Source organism: Zootermopsis nevadensis, unplaced genomic scaffold (assembly GCF_977971745.1).
Source record: "Zootermopsis nevadensis isolate Lab colony 2312 unplaced genomic scaffold, Znev_1.0 Znev_ptg000021l, whole genome shotgun sequence".
Taxonomy (NCBI): Eukaryota; Metazoa; Arthropoda; class Insecta; order Blattodea; family Termopsidae; genus Zootermopsis; species Zootermopsis nevadensis.
Genome location: NW_028259153.1, coordinates 21,160,470 through 21,178,590, shown reverse-complemented (window position 1 = coordinate 21,178,590; position 18,121 = coordinate 21,160,470). Strand labels below are relative to the sequence as shown.

General features: G+C 41.3%; 1 protein-coding gene across 3 annotated transcripts in view; it reads left to right on the top strand.

Moving 5' to 3' along the window:
* LOC110830104 (nose resistant to fluoxetine protein 6) overlaps nucleotides 1-18,121 on the top strand; it is a 133,481-nt gene that overhangs the window by 34,733 nt on the left and 80,627 nt on the right. For all 3 annotated transcript variants that reach the window (XM_087352756.1, XM_087352757.1, XM_087352759.1), the window contains one exon: nucleotides 369-476. In XM_087352756.1, coding sequence (XP_087208882.1) covers nucleotides 419-476 — 58 coding nt within the window. In that variant the 5' untranslated portion in view covers nucleotides 369-418. Of the gene's footprint in view, nucleotides 1-368; nucleotides 477-18,121 lie in introns of those variants that run through there.

Genomic DNA, 18,121 nt, shown 5'->3' with positions numbered 1-18,121 from the left:
GCGATGTCGCTAGAAGCACCGAGACCCATTTCATTTCCAAAATGTGGATACCGGAATTCGCCACTGCCGTTCAGGTGTCTCTAGTGGTAAGATTTCAGACTTGTATTCTAGAGATATTCTGTTCGAATCTTGTCTGTGGATTTGCTTGTGTTCCCCTCAGTATTTCCAGATATAAACTGCTTTCAAATAGGCCACAACCATCTACACCTGAATCCTTACCTCATCACTGTTCATAATATCTTCACATATCATTTAACACTAATATAGTTAACCCTTACGTTTAGAATCGTGGAATGACATATGGCACAGGATAAGTGTATTAATTAATCTGGAAGGATTTGTAAGAAAACATCTGTCACCTGTTTCAGATCTACCGCCATTCATCTGTATCGAAGGAGGAAACTCTTGAAGAAAACCTATGAAAATCTTCGGTCCGTTGGTCCAACACCAAGATCTGAACCACGTAGTCCTGAAAGGTAGGACACACACACACACGTTCATAATTTTTTTCCAACTAAATCTGTATTACATACCAGTGGCTGTTTTAAAATCGAGAATGAAGGTTTCAGAAGATACGATTAAACTCAGTATTTGAGGCTGTAAGGAAAACATTTGTACTCGTAACATCCAGAATACGAAACAGAGTTGCGATAGTACCTTAAGATCGGTCACGATCGCCTCTTTACACGTTCTTTCCCACTTAATCACTCGCAGATCACTTTGCCGTTCTCTGCCACATGAACGATTAAGTTTTGGTCTGTGAATGTGTTTAAATTAATTTAAAACCCTCTCTGCCATGCGCTGGTACATTTTTGTTTCTGTCCGCTGTCACTTTGCTCTCTCTCTGCTTCTGCGTTGTTTGCTCACCTCTGCCTCGCATTCCCTTTCGCCCTAGTCAGCATCGCTTCTAACCGGCACTGCTGTTTGCTAACCCGCTCGCCCATGTTGGCATCTAATGAACACAACAGCTACCATGAACTGTGCTCTCACTGCCATCTAGATTCTCTGCAGAATGGACTCTTAACGCTATAGTTCTCAGCTATTGCAGTTCAGTGACGCTCACTGCTTTCTAGATCCTAACATAATAGTCCATTTGTTATCTACTAAATTCGTGTTTGTTCAATGCCATCTAGATTGCTGTTCAATTCGTGTATAGGATAGTCCTAATAAGATATCTGTTATCCGCACTATTGGATTTTCAGTAATAATGGTCACTGCAGATGGACACTGAAAGCAGTGTTACCAATCTCGTTCGATAGCATTCAGTGCCTTCTAGATGTTTATAATCTGTTGCGAGCAAATTAATTCGTTTTATACGAACTGGGTTAAATACAAAGTTGTTTACCGCGCTACAGCAGTAATATCATTTCATCAACGTGAACATATTTAAATATGTCTTCAAATACAGGCGTAATGTTTTAAATGCCAGGTGTTTGTAGGGTTAGACCAATAATTATTGTATCCAAATTCATCTAAATACACGAAATGACAGTAAAGAATTGTTACTAAATAAATTACAGTTTTAAATTCGGTTTAATGTTAAGAATGTGCCCTGATCATGAACGTTGCAAGCATCTCTGAAACGTCGGTAAACTAATATCAACAGAGACCGGCTTTTACCCCTGAAGTGAACAGTAGTTGTCATGACAACTACAAGCGTAACAGATATTCCGGGTTTAAATCTCGGCTATGTGTGTTCGTGGTTTTTCTCACACCCTCCAGGGAAATGCCCGAGTAGTACCTTAAAATAGGCCACTACCGCGTTGTTTCCAATTCACTTTTCGCTATAATTCTCTCATTCGACACTATATAGTTAAGGCGCGCAAGTTGGCTGTGTATTAACACAAAACTATTTGGGGATTCTAATATTATTTGGACTCCTGCCCCGCTGAAAATATTACCCTCTCAGGTGTGTTTATAAAGTAGGAAAATCGTATCAAATGAGTTTATAACATGAAATTTACCTGAAGATAATTAGATTACTTATGAATTTACTACGAACATCACAAACATAAATCCAATTTCCAACAAACAATTTTTTTAAGCGTGTTTCGTTGAAATGAATTTTAAAAGGGTTGTTAAAAGTGACTGCTTCTCAGTTTGTCCTTTAATATTCTAGCCTTTTTGTTGGCAGTAGTGTATATCCATTTTCAAGAATATTATCTGAACCGAAGTTAAGAACAAATATTTAAATATCTAAGTTTTAATAATAAGCCATACACTGAGTTGTAAATTGGTGGTAAAGGCCCATAATACACTACGAAAAATTTAGTGAACGTAGTTATGACTTGACATGCGTCTAGTAGAAAGTTGTTTTATGAATAAAACATAATACGAGATATACATTATGTACAGAATATGTTGCCTTTCTGTGCATTAGGTTTTTGATTGCAATCAATAATTGGGATTTATTGTTGCTGTCAAATTAAACTTTATTTTGGTTTTTAAATTTTAACTCATTTCCATATTCATTGATATCCCAGTGTCTTATTCTTTTCATTGTAAGTGATAATTACGTTCTATGATATCCGAGAACTGTGGATATTTTTATCAGTATATGAGGGAATTTAGTCATCATTGTTGGTAATGACGAACAGTGACATTAAGAAATAATGCCAAGGCAGCAGCGGGCTCACATTTGCAGCTCAAAATGGCTGTGGTTCAACATCGTTTGGATGTGCTATGAAGCTAATGACTCATTTTGGCTCCCCAGAATACCCATTCGAGTAATGCCGAGTTGATGCTTCGTTGTTCCCATATCGTGAGATCAAGCTTTGTGCTTGTCGGATATTTCTAATAGACTTTCACGAAGTTAAAAGCTCAACCGAGTTTCATCATCTCTGTTAAAGGACTTGCACTTCTCTTGTAATAGTGACAATTACAAGTCTTATGGTGACGTAAATTGAAATTATGGTGGTCTGTCGAGGTAAGTTTGTCCAAACAGATGTCTCTCCACGGTACAGAATGTGAGCATACACAGACAGATTACCCGCTTGTTAATAAAAACACATTGTTCTATTTTTGTAAATTCTTCGTACAAAATACTTAAGCCCATGTAAAAAGTAGCACATAATGAGGGAGCTGTATCCTTCTTTCTGCGCAATTCCAGATGTTTAATTAAAAGAGTTAGCATTCTGTCACTTTCTCTCAGGTCCAGCACGAAAATACGTGGATATCACGTGTAAAATAGCCCACGACCGCTTCCTTGCAAATCTGTAACCTGTTGTCTATTCGTGATAGTCGTTTCAAATTTTTCGATGCTATGTGACCCTTCTATTTGAACCCAATACACAGTTAACCAAGTCTTCCAGCCCCTGAATGTACCCAGTTTTGTAAGGCCTCGTGATTTTATCAAGTACGTCGCATCACCCCCCCCCCCCCCAACACGTCACTAGGATTATATATACGCTTTTGTTGGTGACATTTTGAATTTGGCACCCCTAGCAAAGAGCTCCTGCCTTGTAGCTCTGACAGGGTTCCAGATGGAAGGTGTCTGTGGGGGTGTTAGTCAGTGGGGCATGAGGGGTTGTGAAGGGAAGCCGATGGGGAGGGGATACAGGGGGATCCTGGGGATCAAACTTCGGTTGCCTAGCGACCAGTCGTTTGGAGATTCTGTCTTCCTCTGGCGCTGAACCCGACGAGAAGTGGGGTTACTCGTCATGCAGCTGCAAACTGCACTTTGAGATTCACACCAGAAGTTGAGAAGAGTTGTCCCTCATCCACAGTTTCTATGTTATCGTCGTCACCTTGGGCTTCTAAGATAAACCAGGCACGGGACGGCTTCTTACAGTCAAAACGACATTTGCACATTATCTGCTCAAGACCTTGACACCAATTTTTTTAAAATGATGATTAGTCTGGCTTCGAGATCAGGGCCTTCGCGAAGGTGAGTCGCTCAGCTGCCCAAGAAGTCCCCCCCCCATCCAACCATGAAGCATTAGGATTCATTGCCGTTATCACAAAAGCCCTGCACCGGGCTTTGTTGAATCCAGATGCGACCAGCATCCTTTCACTGTGTATAAAGGACTGTAACATTAGGTCTCTAATCTAGGGTCCTTTCTTCAGGTTTTCCGACGAAGTAACGTGACCTACCCGTCCGAGTGTCCAGGTTAACATTTGGTGAAGGCTGATTTCGCCGTCATCTTGTCATTTTATCTGTCGTAGGTCCACAGATTTGTTCTCACGCACTTTTAACCTTTCTTGCCACTAGAATAAAAGGCGGTTTCGTACGTAGGCAAATATAAAACAATATAAATAAGGTGAGATTTTTGGTTTTCACTGTGGCGAGTATGATATTACGCTGTGTAGTCTGGTAGAAATTGGTCGACTTTCTTATACGCGATTGGTGCCGTGATCAGATTCTAATTAATTTTAAAGCTCTCTTTTAATTTTCACATCGTTTATCCAGCGTTTAGATGTCTAGTGTGACTTTAGCCCTCTATTTCCTTTAAGAACATAGCAGGGGGTCCAGCCATGTTGATGAAAACTCCGTAAACATGGACCTATGTTCTTACCACTGACGTACTGTGTTCTCTTACCACACAACGAGAAATGAGCACAGAATTTTGGTCGGAAGACCTGAAGTTCCGTGACTTCTCGGGATATTCACTTTAAATAGACCAAGGCCCTGCCGTTTTTAAAACCTGGCTGCCTTTACAACCAATAAATTTGTTTTTTTTATCTCGCGTGATTCTCGGTGTAAACTGCGATTATTAAGTATTTGATCTTTGTAATGGTGATGTGTTGTGTTTTCTTCGCGGTACGGACTAAGTTCTTTAATATTATTTAGACGAGCGTAGGCTTCAAAGGGTAAACCAGTTGATCTTCGTAATGGTGAAGTGTTGTGTTTTCTTTGCGGTACGGACTGGATTCTTAAATGTAATTTATACGAGCTTCGACTTGAAAGGATTAATATTTTTCCCTATTTATGACCAACTTTCCATTTATGTCGACACAGCATGACCTCTAGAACTGAAAAGGATTCATGACATAACGTAAACAATCTCTATAAACCTTTAAGGCTTGCGTGACGTAGACACGACTTTCTTAAGTGCCGTAGATATTTATTTTACCGCTAGATGGGAAAAATATGCGATAAAAGAAAGAAGAAATGTCGAAGAAATTCGTAGTAAGATGGTTAGCAACTATATTTCCCCCTCAGCATTTGCGGTAAACGCCAGAACAAGGCATTACGACAGAACAAGAGTGTTTCTTTCACAGTTATTTAAAGGTAGATGTGGTGGGTTTTCGAAATAACGAAGCACGTGCCGAACTTCCGCAGGTCTGAGTCTGTTCCCTTTAGTTGAGTGTCGGTGGCATTGCGAGGGAGGGCGCGGTCCTCTAGATGGTTGCCATAGACACCAGCTTCGGTATCGACTGGCATACGCAGTCCGGCGTTACGTGCGAACTTGAAGTCGCTTCATCCATGAACGATCTCTTACTACAGTGGAATGCACTGTCTGACTTTCGGTTATTGCTGCAGTGTGTGGTCACACAGACTCCTACATTTATCTCTGCACGTCGGTGTCATGACTTTTAACAGAAGCTTCGTATTGGGGTGGCCCCCGGTTCAAGTCTCGGCTGTACTGACAATTTCCTCTTCGTTGTGTTTGGACTTAATGCTTCATAGTCAGTGCTTGTGACAGCGTCGTTAAATAGAATATAAAACAAGTCTGGGGGCCCTCAACGGCGCGTTCTCAAAACACCGTCAGAGTAAAACTCTTATACAGAACTTAAACAGTGAGCTGTGTGGTAACATTGAGCGGGGAAAGAAAATGGGTGTGGTCAGTTAAAATACATTCAATGATAAATCGGAACGCAACTGTCGTTGCCCAGCTCCCGGCAGGAAATGCATCGTAAAGCCCTGAAAGAATTTTCCGATACGAGCTAAGTATCGCTCCATAAATACAATGAGGAAACCAACCAGTGTTTTAAGAGGTGCTGAGAATTAATCCCCTGTGACAACTGCCTTCTGGTTTATCAGTAAACGCAATGTAGAAGGAAGAATTATTGGATAATAAGTCAAACTAACACAGTTCTGTCTTTTGGACGTACTAAAAATTCTAGCTGAATTGTATAAATAATCCACAATCTCTTACTCAGCCACGTAGACTCGGTGGAGCACAACTTTATCAGCTGGTTCATCGCCATTAAATATCGTAACACGCATCTTTGTTAGGAAAATGTTTACATACGATCTTTGAAGAAACATGTCGCAGAAGCCATATTAATAAAGTGAATGACGTCGTTTTGATGGTCGTATTTAAGTGTTGAGACTTCCGTCGGCCTGTGAAATGGTTTGACGTAATAAAACAGTTTTCGCGCCGCGAGGTAATGAGATCATAAACATTACATGTAGTAGTTTATGATACATCCGCTAGATAACGTACGAGTCTGATCCTGTTAGGTTAAGTTAGGTTAGGTTAGGTTAGGTTAGGTTAGGTTAGGTTAGGTTAGGTTAGCTTAGTTTTTCTTCTTTTTCTTCTTCTTCTTCTTTCGTTTGGTGCGGACGGACACTGAATATTGGACATAAAACGCAACGAGCCGCCGCGTCTGCGAAGTTTGATCGTGGCTGACAAGTACTCTTGAAGCTTGTCGGATTCGATCACGAGGTCACCTTTCTTCTTAATTAACACATTCATTGATTGGATTTTAAGTGCCGTCCTAAAACTCTGGGTCCACGGAGGATCCACAGTGGCGGATTCTGTTTCTCTGTGATAAATCTTAAGCTGTAGTGCAGACGTTTCGGTGCTCCTCACTGCCTCCATCTTCAAGACGAATTGACTAACCCTGGGAAAGTGTCCCCCCGGTAATCGTTGAAAGGAAGGCTGTTTGGGTCCAATGTCTTTCCCGGTAATCTAACCACGGTCGCCCGGTTACGTTGCTGACTGAAGTTTCATGGCGTGTACAGGAGTGAAATGAATAAAATTAACACTTTCTTAAAATGTATCGTCGTCGGGGGTCATTTTGCGTTAAACGTGGCTCATTGCTAGGGGAGTCGAGGTTAATCAGGGGTCGGGAAGACAGCGATCTCTTTCGACGACTGGACTCAGTTCGCAGCGTCTCCAATTATTATAATTTCTCCGGCATTTTTGATGTTGAAGTGCGTCTTTTTTTTGGGGGGGGGGAGATTTCGGAAAGACAAGTTCGTCGTCTCTTTGGAAATCATTGGCCAACTTTTTAGACCACTTGCAACACGTCTTTGACTTGATAACCAGAAGGTCTCATAGAACGTTGTGGGGTGAGGGGTGGGTATAAGGAAAACGTGAAACTACAGAACCTTAAAAAGAAAAATCTCCAATTCAAGAGACATGTAAAAGTCCAAATATTACTCGTAGTTGAGGGCTTGAATATAGGAAGGTCAAACGGCTGGAAGAGCAGAATATTTCCCAGCATCAGCATCCCCCTCGTCCGCCTTTATTCACCCCCTACCCCCCTCCACCCCCTCTTCAAAAGATCCGACTGCTTTTCGTCTTTGTACGGTTGGTATTAAGGGGAATGGAAAATGTGCGCGCGAGGCATTTCTTTCGTGCGGGGTTTTTTAGAAGACGCGGCTCTGCACGGTTGGCTGTGTGAGTGGTAGAGAGGGATTTGGAAGGAAATGCGCAGTCATATTAAAAGGTGTTCTCTTTTCCACGGGAGGAGGTTTCACAACAAGTAGTTCTGCAAAAATGAAAGCTATGTAAAATATATGTACCGTTCTCAGTGCAGTCATAACTTGTGTTTCTATTTAATAATGTTAGTAATAATCGACACACACACACACTCTCTAGGGCAGGGGTAGCCAACCCAAATGATCTTTCGGGCCACTTTGGAAATGCATCATAACTCCGCGGGCCACATATAAAATTATATATCCCCATATTAGATTTAGATACACTATAGACATTTTTTTGGAGTGAAAAATTGAAACATAATGAGTTATTATTATTGTGTTTACTATTATTCTTACATGTAAACATAGATAATATAATAATAATGATAATCATTATAAAATAAATATAATTTGTAAAAGTGTGATGAATCTCGCGGGCCGGAAAAATGTTCAAGGCGGGCCACATGCGGCCCGCGGGCCGCGGGTTGGCTACACCTGTTCTAGACGGTAAGATCATATAGAGACGGGAGTGTCTGAAGATAAACAGCGGAGGAGATAAATTAGGCCACGACCACTTTAATTTCGTTTCAAATTTTTATTCTTATACGACACCCTTCCATTGATGGATTTTATTATGTGGAGTGACAAAATGTCTGCATTTTATGATCTCACGTATGATGGTCCCAAATTACTTCGGGAGCGGAATTAATCAGTAGAAATTAATTTGTAATTCTCGTAGCAAGCACCCACATAAACCGGGATCTCGGTGGTGGTTGTTAGACTCACACTCTCACTGACTTTTTTTTGCCTGTCTAATTAAATTCTGTAATGAAAAATATGGATCGCACCGTCTCGAATTAAATTATAAAGATAGTCTGGTTTGAAAATGGTTTACCCGCCGTTAAATTGTTCATGCAGTATATACTAAATGCGTATTTTTTTTAAAAAAAAAAATCATTCAAAAAAAGTCTGATAAAACATTTATTTGTGTAATATCGTACTTGAGTGCCATCTGCGGGAAAGCAAAACAATTATTTAAAAAATGGAAAGGCAGTTATGTAGAGGTTTAGGTGAAGTTACTGAACATAACCAATATGGTTCCGTGCGCATATCCCAAAACCTCGCGGTGGGCTGAGGTGCATTTTATTGGCACATTTATATTTTCCTCCTGCATTCCGTGTTTAGTGAGCGTCGGTTAGGGTGGGATGGGGCGGTAAAGAATGAGGGTTGGTGGAGAAAAAAGATAGTGAGAGAGAGAGAGAGAGAGAGAGGGAGGAAGATGGAGCTTACTGGAATTTCATTATTGTAGTTGAAGGTCTGGCCTGACATTTTCACGGTGCGTCGAAAATGGTTGAGTTATTTCCATAGTTGCTTTGAAAACAATGCTGATATATTTTGTAACTTCACTGCTGTTTCACTTCGAAGAGAACAATTGGAAACGCATAAAAAGACAGCAGCTTTTTTGCAAACGGACCAAGGAAATGATAACGTGAAAAATATATTTTGGAATACATAAGAGTTTTTCTCTGTTTTTCGCCGTCTGTTGTGGTGATTACTTTACCAAGGACCTGATGCACACAGAAGTCCTTGGGATTTTATTGCCGGTTAGGTTGGTATGCCTGTTGGAGGACACCTCAGGAAACGTCATGTCCTCATTACCAATCTATATGCATTGCTATTCGTTATCACCTCGTAAAATGCTATGCTGTGTGACCGCTGTTAAATTAAAATACGCCACGACTATTTATACCTCCTACCAGATTATTTAATAATTTATAAGAGGAGGCAGTGTAACCTAAGTGTGTTTTTGCAGGCCGCTGCATTATCGCCTCTTAATTCTTTGGTGCTTAAATCAGTACAAATTACGTTTGACTTAATTCTATCTAACACAAAAGTTGTGATCCATTGAAGACATTTGATAACATCGAATGAGAATTTCTTGAATGTGAGTGGGTAAGGATTTGGAAGGATGTAATAGATGCTGTCCCCTACAGACAACATTCAGTTCGCAAATAGGTTCCCGAAGAAGGCGCCTAGAACTTCGAAGGTGGAGGAGTGAAGGGGTGTGTCCATTAGCTTTATGAAGCGAACGTAGTTAAGGGCAGTTACGATGCAAGTAGCTGAACCAGCCTTCAACATAACGAATGGACCAGCCAGCAGCTGCCTTGTGCTCTACCAGGGCACAGGTACCCAGCTCCTTTACGGTCGGGGGGCGATTTTCGAACGCAACGAAATGTAATTTCCTGATACCCCAGGATAGTTTAGGAAAGCTCAGAGCTCAGAAGGCTGGGGGAGGTACAAATCATTCCTTAGCTTTTGCTCGGTTTCTCTTTCACAACCTCATTTTCATCTCCTTTATCACTCCCTTGCCTTGGTCTTCTTCCATGTTGATTTATCAGGCGGGTACATCTTGCTTGTAGAATAGACGGAAAGACAAAAAGGAGTCAGTGGAACCAAAGTTCCGGAGAATTTGACGTAAATACGTCTATACGGAAAGGAAGTTTATATATTGGCTTTTATTCTAAATATTTCCTTTATACATGCTTTACAATTGAGTAAAGTTTGATTAAGACTTTGCTTATTTAACTTGAATTAGTTACGCTTAAGATGGGTCTGTGGTAGCTGAATGTAATGTAATGTTTTATAGGTAACACCAATGCCGAGTAAACAATTGACGTTTCCAAGGTAACATAACAATGCAGTTACACTTTTTCGTTTCACTTTTCGCCGAATGACACTGACCCTAAAATGTAGACGTATTTACGTCAAAAAAGGAGAAAAAACATCTGTATAAAACACGGAAAGGAAATATTTTCTTAGTCTGGTTAATGATTCGGTTTGTAGATTAAGAGAGGTCTGTACAGTGTTACTTTTCGTATAGAAAATAAGGCGGATGACTGCCATCTTCAGGAACGCTTTCGTTAAAGAAAAAAGTCGATCATCGACAGTGATATTACATCGCACAAGGATGTGACTAACTTTTCTTTGTCTTGTATTAAATTTAATTTGGTCTTCAGTGGGTTGTTGAGACTTGTGAATAGATTCATCCGACAGGGGCATGAACTCGATAATGGATTCGGGCTTCATAAAATGCGGGGAATTTCTGGCTATCTAAGCTACTGCCAGCTTACGAAGGACCCCTCAGCATCGATAAATATTTTAGGCATTCTGTGCCTGAACCGCCCATTAATTTGGTCTCGCAAATCTTTTAACGATATTCCAGGACACTGAAACACTGTTCTATTAGGATATCCACTGTGCGTGTGTCAAGGTGGGAACACTGCTGTGACGTCAGCCACGCCCATGGTTGCGATATTGATCACCGCAAGGGGCGATCAGATTCAATAATGGCATTCCTATGGGTCCTGCACTAATAGCTACAATAATGTACGTAAGTGCTGCAAAGGATTGCCCGTATATGAAAGGTGGAGACTCAGTGAAGATGTATGAGGGCGTGGAGGAGTAGCTCCACAGATTCTCCACTCGGCAGTGCGTCCGGTAACCGTGGGTTACGAAGATGAACGAATCGTTTTAAATTTCGTATCCATTTTGAATTGTTTTCAGAGTCCGGATGTGTTAATTGAATTTTTCGTGAGTTTCCTTAGTACCTTCAGGCATGTGCTGAAGTAGTACCTTAGATTACGTCACAATCGCGTCCTTCCATGTCCCTTCCGAGTCATGATTTTTGAACTCTTTTATTCGATGCTCTGCTGTTTGAGCTGCTGACCGCTAATTCGTGTGTCATAATCGTTATCATGTCCAGGTCGATGTGCGAACTTCCGATATAAATAGATCGTGCGCTAAGTGAGTCTTTCTGTCTCCTTGTCTTGGGACATTAAATAAGAATTCTCCCTGTTATGACAACCGGCTTCAGTTCTCCAGCCGAGGTCCCTTCTCCCTCATTAAGCTTCTAGCTTCGTTAATGCTCTGTTTCCTCCGCAAAGAGCCTTACATTGGCACACGAGGTTGTAGGAAAAGTTTCGTCTCTTAGATAGAGAGAGAGACGAGAAAGTACAAAACTTGCTCATTACGAGACCGCTACCCCATCTGTTATCTGTGTTTAGCGGCACAAAATTTCTAAATAAAACTGACCATTCAGCTACGAGGCTTAAGGTACTTAAAGACTGCGGTAAGTGAAGTTGTTAAAATTAAATTTTAAATAAAGATGATGATGTGGAAGGAGGAGTTTTGCTTTCAAAAACGAAGGGCGAAGTGAAGACGCAGATAACAAAGAGATTATGACAAGGGGGGGGGGGGGGAGAAACTGTAAAGTTGAAAGTAGACGACGTTGTGTCTAAGGAAAATGTTTGGCTATGCAAAAACTAGTGAAAACATTGTTTACGATATTTAAAATACAACGTATAAAATCAAACAGGGCAAATTTATGGTGTAAAAATACGTAATAAAACCCTTTAAAATGTGGCAAAGTTCAAGTGAAATTCAGAGTTGTAATAATTAGGTTAATTTTACTTGTGTCCGGTTCTCTGAAATACGAGGTATATTATTTTTAATCCATATTTTAATCGAGGTAACAGATGCTTAGCTTTTCCAGAAGGACTCTTGCTCTATGGAGTTAGATTAATCGCTGCTTAGATAACATGGGTTGCAATTAAGTCTTAAGGTTGTACTTAACACTGAAGAGAGCTGTAGCCACAGGTTTATAATCACGTAACTCATGGTGTGTAATCTTACCAGGCATCTCAGGTACGTGTCACATTAAATGTTGGGATCAGAGGTAATAATATTTCATATATAGCACTGCACTTAACAATTTGAAGTAAAAAGTTCGCTAAATTTAAAATAAGGACTTTACTCTGAATGAGAACAATACGTCTCTGGTACAAAGGTCAGCTTGATAACACTATAGTACATTTAATTAATGTCTCCTTATTTTGCTGGAAAAAGCACCTTTCCAAATACGATTTGTTACCTGCTGTACAGATGTGTAGGAGAAGTTGCCTATGGAGTACGGCGATACTGTTATTTCTGTGCTGATATTCTTTTCCTGTTGGAAAAGAAGTGCTACACGGGCTTACACTGAAGATTCCGAAACACACGAGAACGCCCCGTAAACTTTTTCCATGACACCGAATCTTTTCTGAGCAGTTCTGTATTTTTCGTCCGATTACTGAAGTTTACTTTAATGTGATATGCGTAGAATAAAGGAGACTGATATAGCCATAGAAACGGCGTAGATGCAGTTCCCCTCGTCGGTAATCGAACCTCAGTCATTCAGCCATTTTTCTGACACAGCTGTCCCGTCTCGTGGATCGATGTTTGCGTAGATTAAATCAGAGCTCCCAGCCATGTCAGTCCTCATCGATTTCCGTCATATTATTTGCGACGTTCAAACAAAACAACAGAACTGCGCTGTTACGAATTAATTACCTGCAGTCTACGTGGTAACACGGCGTAGCTTAGTTAATTGATGTAGTAGGACCCATGGCTAGACGGTGGCTCCTCACCGCGGAGACTTGAGTTCAATATCGAAAACGGAGCTAGATCGGATTTTTCTCAGTTATTCGGTCCTCCCCTGTTAATCGTCATAGCCACCACGAGACGTGAGATAGCCCTCGGTCCTCAGGTGCTTCGCCTCTGATCCAGAACGCGGTTGGTCTCTGGGTAAAGGTACTTTGTTTAAAGCACTCACAGTCCGGAGAGTGCATTTAAGTGTTTTGACAGAAATGTTAATAAATGAGTAGCCCAAGCCTTTAAACTTTAAGGAAAGCTGCATGCAGGATTAAGATATTAGTGCCATTAAACACTAACCACTAACAAAATATCTCAACTGTACTTGCCTCCTACACTGTGCACAGAATGGAGTACAGGTAGTTTCGTTTTAGGATGAGACAAATGCCGATGTCAGAACCAGATTTAATCTTTGTTCCTACCGGTATATTTTACTATTGTTTCTGTAAGCCGTTTCAGAATCCAGACTTCCCCAATGTAGATTTATCTGGGGCGGTTTAGAATGGAGCATGTTGGAGTGAAGGGTTGGGGTCAGGGGTTAGGATCACAAGGGAGGAGGGGGGAATCAGGAAATGCTTTTATGTAGCGAGGAGGGGCGGAGGGAAAGAGGGGCTTCGGTGACGTACAGTAGGATCAAAGTGATAATTGATCCCTTATAGAATGCGTAGTGACGTATAAGCGCGGCAAGCAAGTAGCAGACACGTGACACGCGGCCGGGAGGGGCGAATAGGCGTTTTCGTGCATGAATGACATATGAGAAGTTATTTCGAGTCCTCGACATTCACCTATTTTCTTTCATTTGTTTCTCCTTTCTTTCTAGAGTTCAATTTCCTTTGTGCCGTAAATAATAACGCAAATTTCCCTTCAGTTTTTAGCACAGAATATTACTGTGATTTACAATGATCTATACAACGTAAATTCGTCAATCATTACAGGCAAGATGAAAATGTCCAGTGCTATTAAAAATTAGGTGATAATTTTAGGTTCTGATGTGTATGTGAAGTTGTCTTCTGTAATGTCGCACCTTGAAGTCTGGTATATATATATATATATCGGCTGACGTTTCAGAGGCAGTGGAAGCTTCTGAAACGCCCGTCTGTGCGTACCAGGGTACACGGCGCAACATCCCAGAAGACAGTGCGACTTTGTTATAAGAACTGAAGTTGTAGACAGTCAGTACTGTACGGTACTCAAATATGTTATTGATTTAAAGATTCTTGAATTAAAAGAAGTTATTATCCACAGAGTTGTATTAACAGTCTCCATAGCGCGCCATTCATTGCGCCCTGCGCCATGTTGAATTTCATATCCATTATTTACAGATAACAAAAGAAAATCTGAAGCATTAAAGCAGTTATAAGAGTTTTGCATCGATAGTTAAGAGGGTGAGCAGTTCAGAAGGGAGAGGTAATGAGAATGAGGATAAAAGAAGATAAGACTGGAGACAAAAGGGAAGGAACAGAAGCGTGTTCCTGGCCCCCCTTCCCTCACCTTTCGAATTCTTCTCCACCCCCACACAAACCCATCGAGAAGAAAGTTATATAGAGAGAAGAAAAGAAGAATCTTGTCGTCTAGCTGTGGACCAATTTGGAACACTGTACCTTCCCCCTGCCCCACTATCATTTCTCACCCCCACCCCCATCCCAGTTAGGTGAAGACGGCAGGCAAGGAAGCACGGAGCAAATCATTTCTTCTTCCTCGTACGTTTTATCGTTCTTTTAATCTTCCGTCCTCCTTTCACTACGTCCGAATTATTTGTCTTTCTCTTTTAATCCAGTTTTCATCACTACTTGTCCTCCCTCCTCCATTTCTCTGTATAGTCTAGCCCCTGTAGCTGGGGCGTGTTCTGGACCATGCGACTTTAACTCTTTCCCACTTATTCTTCGTGATGTCGCTGAATTATCACGCCTCGGCTGTCGTGTTTTTATCCGCTACTGTACCTGTTTCGCAGCATCCCTTACAATTCTGAAGCATTTTGTATCTCTCTCTCTCTCTCTCTCTCTCTCTCAAATTGCGTCATAGTTTCCCAGCTCCGAACCACAGAGGCTACTTCTCAACTGCACTAATCCTCACCTAACGTCCAGTTTAAGCGAAGAATATTCCTGCATCGTATTTTTGTATCCCTAGGTTCAACTCTGACCTCAGAGAGCATCTATCCTAACTTTTTCACACTCCATGAAAATGCCGAGATAATTATTTCCGCCCGTCTTTGAGATTTGGCATTCACAGTGACGCAGTTCGACTCTAACTTACACAACTGAACAACGCAGAGGAATATCGAGTGTCTCTAGTAGCCTGCCGGTTCAGATCTGCTGGTAATTCTTCTGCCCGTGATAAAATCAGCAGAAAATCGTTGAATGTTGTTTGTTGTAAAAATTTTAGGTCGTCAAGGACGTCGAATATTATGACGTCCGCCCTGATGATGGAGGCAGTAAGTGCTTGTGAAACGTCGGTCAGTTTCTGCTAGACTTCACGGCGAAAAATCTCAAAGGAAAGTATCTTCATACTCGCCGCCGGGGAACCTGATATCTCGCTTAGTATCTGCACTGTTGATTAGTCGAGGGAGGGCGTGTGTGATATTAATGAATGTGGATGGCGGTAATTGGTTCAGAGTTGCCAGGAACGCGTTTTAAAATCTAATACGCTTTCAGCTTTTGTTTCGCCATGTCGCGTGTGCTGTGTATTGTGTGTGTGTGTGTGACTTTTGGCTGTGTCTATAAATCCATCTTGATGACATCGTATGTCTGTTCCCCGCAGAAGCAAATATTTCAGAGTGAATTAATTACAACAGCTGGTGTCGCGGAGGGCCGGGGCAGGGGAGAAGCAACTGTCTCTTCCCATGACGTAGCGCACCAGACATCATCTGGTTACATTAGAACTCTTCCTCCACCCAATTGACTTGTATTCACTCAGTTTCCGCTCTGTGGATAATCATCTCGTGTCTGATATTTGCTGCAGAAGTAAAATAAATTGGCTTTTGGCGCAAGAAGCTCGTCCGAATAGCATTTAAGAATCCAGTCCGTACCGCGAAGAAAACACAACGCTTCACCATTACGAAGAACAACTGGTTAACCCTTTGAAGCCTGAGCTCATCTAAATAGCATTTAAGAATCCAGTCCGTACCGCGAAGAAAACACAACGCTTCACCATTACGAAAATCAACTGGTTAACCCTTTGAAGCCTGAGCTCATCTAAATAATATTTAAGAACGTGTGGTGGGAACCTGGGCAGTCTAAGCGTACGTAGTTTTCTTGGAGTCTAGACGCTCGACGTTGGTTTAGCAATATCTCGAATGCCATCCCTACTCTGACTTTCGCTTTATATACCAGCGTCGGTAAGCGCTTAGGTGCTCTGTGGCCCTAAAGACCACAAGTTATTTCCCTGCTATTAAAAAATGCATTGCAATTTTACTTCAATTTGTCAGCCGGGCGTTGTAGGACGAAATTTGGCTCAATACCATCTGTGCTTCCTATCATGTTTGAGATACCTTTTAATATTGTCGTCTCCTATACAACCAGCTTTCCTTGTTCAGTTCCACTTACAGGTCTGACCAAAATTTTGTGCGAATTGTTAATCTGTGGCATGCGTGCTACATTCCCCGTCTTGTCTATCATTCTAACACTGTGGTCTTAAGACTCGAAAGTTGAACACCGTTAATACCAAATCTCGCCATTGGACGTGCAGCTCATAAATAATAATAATTATTATAATAATATAATTATATTTCTGTGGGATGGACGTATAGTGAAGGGAATAATTTCGCCACTCGTAAAGGCATTAGGAGTTAAGTCACACCTGTGTCGCGTGGAAATCCGTCTGAAAGGCCCTCTAGTGGCCGTGCAGCGAACTTCCCCACAGGCGCCTCAGCGGGACAAGGCACGAGCACATGTGTGCGGCTTCTCAATCAGATCCATTCATTAAACAGAAGACACAACTGGGGGCGAAAACCCTCTGATTCTCATTTTAAACAAAATCGCATGATCGCTTTCGGTGGTGAGCGGGAGAGCATTTGGGTGTGGTCACCCACCCGTCTGGCTGGGGGTTCTGCGCTAGGGGTGGCAATGTCACGTGACAAGAGGATTAATTATTGAAGTCATTAGCTGAAACATGCTTCGCGGTCAGCTGACACACGCAGGGATGCACAAATTTCGGCGGTGTTTCATAATATTATTGGAGGGATGATTGTACAAGCAGGTTGTACCTGAAGGGGTGGTTTACGGGTTCAGAGCCCCTCATGTAAGTGATATGTTTAATGCATAAAGCGATGGTATTTTGCGACAAAACACAGGTATGAAAATAGTTTGATAATGAGGACTTTTAATTTGCGTCTATAAATTTAATTCATTTGAGAATGTCATGTTCATTTATTGGGGCTTTGATTAATATAAATATAAATGTAGGAAGATGACTGTTTTCTGCGTTACAGCGCAGAAGACAGCCATCTTCGGACTCCACGTAGAGAAAAGCTCAAATCCTGAATGAATGTACGTTTATTTATATACTTTCTCCTGCAGTTAAGCATTAAATCAGTGTAATTCATCATATTCCATCACATATGTGGATACTCATTCCATATTTTCCAGGGTGTACCACTGTCTTTCTGTCCTCTCCTTCTGGTTTATACTGCAGAATCTGTTTAGTTGTCCTATCCAAACGGTTTAGCCAACCTTGCCCGCTTTCAGCTGTTTCATTTCATATTTTTCTCATCGTCACTTCTTTTTCAATATGGTCTATGGTGGTACTTATTTTAGCCACTTCTAAATCTGTCCTGTTTATATTTTATTCTGTTTCGCTTCTGTTCAGCGCATTCGGAGGAGGTTCCTGTTTAAAAATTTTCTTATTCTAGACGAAACTCCAGACTGAAGCTTCTGAAAGCTGAAAGTCAGTTTGCTGGCTGGCTGTTTCGAAGACAAGCTTTGTACATCTCAGCCTCTTAATTTAATTATCTCGATGAGTGCAGTAGCATGTTTTGTAGCAAGCCTTGATTTCAACACCAACGCCTTCTTAACAGTTCTCTCTCCTCTTCTTCAACACAGCTTTCTAGATCGCGATCGATTA